At 40.3% G+C, this 4,649-nt stretch overlaps 1 protein-coding gene across 1 annotated transcript; it reads right to left on the bottom strand.

Annotated features, from left to right (window-relative positions):
* Positions 1-1,730: 1,730 nt before the first annotated feature.
* Positions 1,731-4,070, bottom strand: LOC130235078 (homeobox even-skipped homolog protein 2-like). Its single transcript, XM_056465456.1, is given in 6 exon segments — positions 1,731-2,204; positions 2,206-2,367; positions 2,906-3,144; positions 3,670-3,846; positions 3,849-3,881; positions 3,884-4,070. Coding segments are annotated over 6 exon segments (1,251 nt in total). The 3' UTR covers positions 1,731-1,751.
* Positions 4,071-4,649: the final 579 nt, after the last annotated feature.

Genomic DNA, 4,649 nt, shown 5'->3' with positions numbered 1-4,649 from the left:
TATATATATATATATATATATATATATATATATATATATATATGCTTCTTTTTGCATTTGCTCGTTCAGAAAATAGTCTACATTGTGCACAATGATTACGATTTAAGAAACTGCGTTTTAAATATTTATTTTACAATAACAACACCATCAATAAATAACATAATATACATTTTTATATTGCACATTTTTTTTCTCAAGTGAAAATATGAAAATTCATACAGTCGGCAATATGTAAAATACAGAGACGTAATGTACAGAGTCGTGTATCACGGCAACCCTTGGGAGAGGAGCAAAACACTGGGATTTTAGTATTGTCATTTATTGAACAGACGGCAACCAGCCCCGTGCTCCAACTCGGTAACATTTATTTATTTATTTATTTTAGAAAAAGAAGTCTTTCATTTTAAACGGTAACAGCAATGTGATATGCTTTATATACAATGGGTCAGATCATTTGGCTTGCAACATGAGGCCTAATATTTCTCCGCATTTCATTTGTTCTGTAGTGGTGAGGTAAAGTCAGATTGTGTAATCCTAACATCTGAAATAAACATCCACTTACGTAAATTATGAAAATTAAAATAATAAGAAGGTAATCATTTCGGATGGCAGTCAAAATGCAGTTGGCTTAATGCATGTTAAACCTATGCGTGTTTTAACAAAATATTTCACCATTTTGATCTGTACAAGTGCTATTTTGCTATCTTTAAAATTAGGTTTTACATAGAGGAAGAATTCCGCCCAGTGACAAGAAAAATATGTATGCAGACAGAAATGCATGAGCAATTTGTCTGAAGTTTGGGGTTGTGTGGATAATCCCATTATATTGTGAGTGAAGAGTCTCTACTGGGAGTATTATGGAAATATCGGTTTGGATTTAATGAGACTGCTCGCATCAGCGGAACATCTCTGAGAGAAAGTCTACCCAGGCCGGCCAAGGTTCCAATAAGAAGATTGGAAATAGGACTCGGTGGAAAGGGGATTTTTTTTTTTAAATAATAATAAAAAATCTCAGGTAACGAATACCACGTTTAATACTGTACAATCTACACACCAAGAACAATGCGAAATGCTCAAGGTCTTTTATCTATCTTGTCTAATGACTTCCCACAGCGGGTTGTTATGCTTTGACAGCGAGTCTCTGAACGGGAACTTTCTTACATTTCCACATTCAAAGGAGGTCCATCAAGGTACATGATTGGCAATTTTCGTCATAATCTTCACATTATTAACAGCAGAATTGACATTGTAGCAGTAGTGCACATTTTATGCGCCACACTCCTAGATCATCAGGGAGAGTCCCTCGAGCAGCAACACTTTCAGAATAGCATCGTTACATCTCGCGCCTGGTCCCCTGTAACTGATGCTACTAAAGTGGCACAACCAGTGTATAGCTATTCTCTTTACTGCACACGATGCGGATGTAACCAAAAATAACATTTGCATACAGTACCTAGTAATACAATAAAGCCAAATAATACTTAAAGTAAATTAAACATGTGCCTAGTCATATTGAAAAGTAAAGCATGATAGTGTTATTAACCGTATTTGCTCAAATGTATTAATAGTGTGTGTGGTGACACATCTAAAAGGCCTTAACAGTGTATTTTAAATAGATATTTTTGTAATAATTCTGGGCGTACTGGAATGAAAATGCTGTCCCTTTTGTAATTAAAAAAATAACCATAATAATAATAATCATAATAATTACATGTGCTTTAAATAAAAGAAGTGTGTATGCCAGTAGTGAGCTATCTATTAAGCGCGCTTTCTTCTCTCTGGTCCGGTGAGGGCACCGCGGTTTTGCTGAGGACCGCCGCCGAGTATGGCAAAAATCCGCTCTCAGACCTTTGCCCGGTCGCCGTGCAGGTAAAATCAGAGCTGGAGCTCCTGGAGCCCAGTGCGCTGGCGGCCTGGCTGCTGTGGCAGCTGAGACACGAGCACGGCCCGGTAGCCGAGGGCGCGCTCACCGCCGCAGCCGCAGCCGCCGCCGCCGCTGCCGCCGACGCAGCCGCCGAGCTGTTTAAACCAGCGGGTGACTGGTACAGTCCTGGATGTCGAAAGCTACACAGCAGCTCTGGGCGCGAATATGGATGAGAAAGAGCGCGGAAAGTATCAAGGGGACGTATAGAGGTAGCAAAAGGTGAAGATGCGGCTCCTGAGGCGGCTGCCGCAGCAGCTGCTGCCGTGACACCGACATGGGGGGTAATAGTGTAGTGGCATGTGGGAATGAAAAGGGTAAGGCAGACTTCCGGTGGCGGCGGCGTGCGTCATCATATAGGTGTAGAAGCTGGGATCGGCGGGATGTGGCCAGGACATGGCAAGCCGCTGCCGCTTGTCCTTCATTCGTCGATTCTGAAACCACACCTACACGCATCCACAGAACAGGTAACAATTAGGGATCAGGTGAGCAGGAGGGGAAAATTAAACATCACAGTTTTGAAATCTCAGGACTTGTGTATAAATAATATTTGTAAATGAATTTAGCTGATCTGTTGAGAAGCGTATTATTATTATTATTATTATTATTATTATAATTATTAAGAGAGGAGAAATGGAGTCACTTGCAAATCGTCAAATAGCTTTGCAACTGCAACTAATTTTAATATCTTAGAATAGCTCAGATGAAAAGAGACGGGTTTTTGCATCAGACAAAATAAAACTGTCTTTATATTACACTGTTTTTATTTTTAGCTGCATCCCTGTATTATTTATGTCCACCTATATATAAATATTCTTTAATATATATATAGAACAGAATGGATTATTATTTTAGATTTGGAAATGGGCATTTAAATGCGTGGATTTATTGTGCTAGAGCATGTAAACGGGTAATATTTGTTTGCTGAACGTTATGAATTAGCAGGTGCATATTATATTTTGGTAAACAAAATGAGAGCATTACCTTTATTGTTGTTTCGGGCAGGTTTAATGCTGCGGCTAATTCACATCTCCTGGGTCTCGAGACGTAGTTTTCCCTGTAAAATTCTTTCTCCAGTCTTGCGATCTGCTCTCGGGTAAACGCAGTCCGGTACCTCCTCACCTGGTCCGAGCTCGAGCTGCTGTTTCCCATGGAATTACCGTTCAGATTCGACAGAGATGATGAACTTGTGTTGGAGCCTCCTGAATTGCTGTCCGAGAAACCTAAATCGGATAATGAAAGAGATCAAATCCAAATGTATAAATATTTAACAAACATGTTAAGAGAAAAAATAAATTAAATTTGAACATTAAAGGAATAAATAAAGAAAATTATGCGTTTATAAAATATGTTAAATCAATCGGGAACGTTTTGGGATTGCATTTAATTTATTTACTCAGATATTCAGTATAAAATAATTTTAAACAAACAAAATATAAAGAAAAAAGCTATTAAATATACACAATTAAATGCAAATGTTTGCATATATATTTTTTAAAAACGCTAAATGTATACACTACATAATGCAACGACAATTTATTTCGATGAATGCAACGACAAGCTAGCACTCAGACATTAGAAGAAATGCAACACTAAATATAACCGAGCACACAATAAAAAAATTAAATACTAATCACATTTAAACCATAAATATGAAGCAAATTCTAATGCAATTATCTTCAAAAAATAAAATCGATATAAACAAATTTAAAAACGCTTTAATCGAAGTTTCCACGCAATTTGTTTACCTTTACTGTTGTTTTCCTTGTGTTGGCTGATGCTTCCCGGGGAACGATGAGACGGGCAGCCCACTTCCACATCGCTGTTCATGTCGGAGTCAGGAGAAACTTCAGGATACAGGTTTATTTTCTTCCGGCTTTCGGAGGACGACACTTCAGTGGAGGAAGTGTTGTCGTTGTGGTGGTTCCCAATAAGCTGTCGATCTCGAACTTGCCTTGGTGGGAATATCCCCATGCAGCGAGGCGGAAGTTATTCTCGGGCTGAGGCGACCTGCGTGCTGGGAATTTTCCAGGGCCTCGAGCACCGCGTTCCCGGCCGAGTCGGTGAGGTTGGAGAGCCTCTTCCCTGCCACTGGACTGTGTAGTCCCCTTTCCATCAGAATCATTTCTTTTCTTATCCTCTCCATCATGAAGTCGTGCGGAAAAAATCCAAAGTCCCAGGGTGGTGCTCCGATGACTGGTGGCGGATCTAATCCGCATTCAGCTCAGCTGCCGCCTCTAAATAATATAACACCTTTATGAGCTGGAAGGCAAAAGAAAAAACAGAGGAATGCCAGTGCGGGCAACGAATGACTGCTCAAAATGACCCGCGCATCCTCTCTGGTCCAGAAAGTCATTCATCAAAAAGTGGTTTGCGCCTTCGTCGTTAAAGGTGCGCGTGACGCGGCTCGAATGATCATTTATTGTAACAGGTTTATAAGCAAATAAATAGGAGAGAGACTGTCATCGGTTGATAGAGTCGGCCCTTGATCGGCCAGACGCGTATATCCAGGTGGAGAGAGAGAGGAGAAGTGAGGAGCGAGCAGCTTCTGATCTGAGTCTGTTTTAGATGGCTCCTGGGGTTGGCCTCTGGGGTGAAATTGACAGTCTGATTAATAAAATGAGCGCGGCAACATTTCCCTCTTCATTTAGGAATATCATTATGCTTTGATTCTCTATTGTTCCTTCCTTCTGTTCTGGCTCTCCCACTCCCTCTCTCTTTCCCTCTC

Source organism: Danio aesculapii, chromosome 9 (genome assembly GCF_903798145.1).
Source record: "Danio aesculapii chromosome 9, fDanAes4.1, whole genome shotgun sequence".
Taxonomy (NCBI): domain Eukaryota; kingdom Metazoa; phylum Chordata; class Actinopteri; order Cypriniformes; family Danionidae; genus Danio; species Danio aesculapii.
The sequence above is the reverse complement of the archived record's forward strand: the minus strand, read 5'-3'. Positions and strand labels throughout refer to the sequence as shown.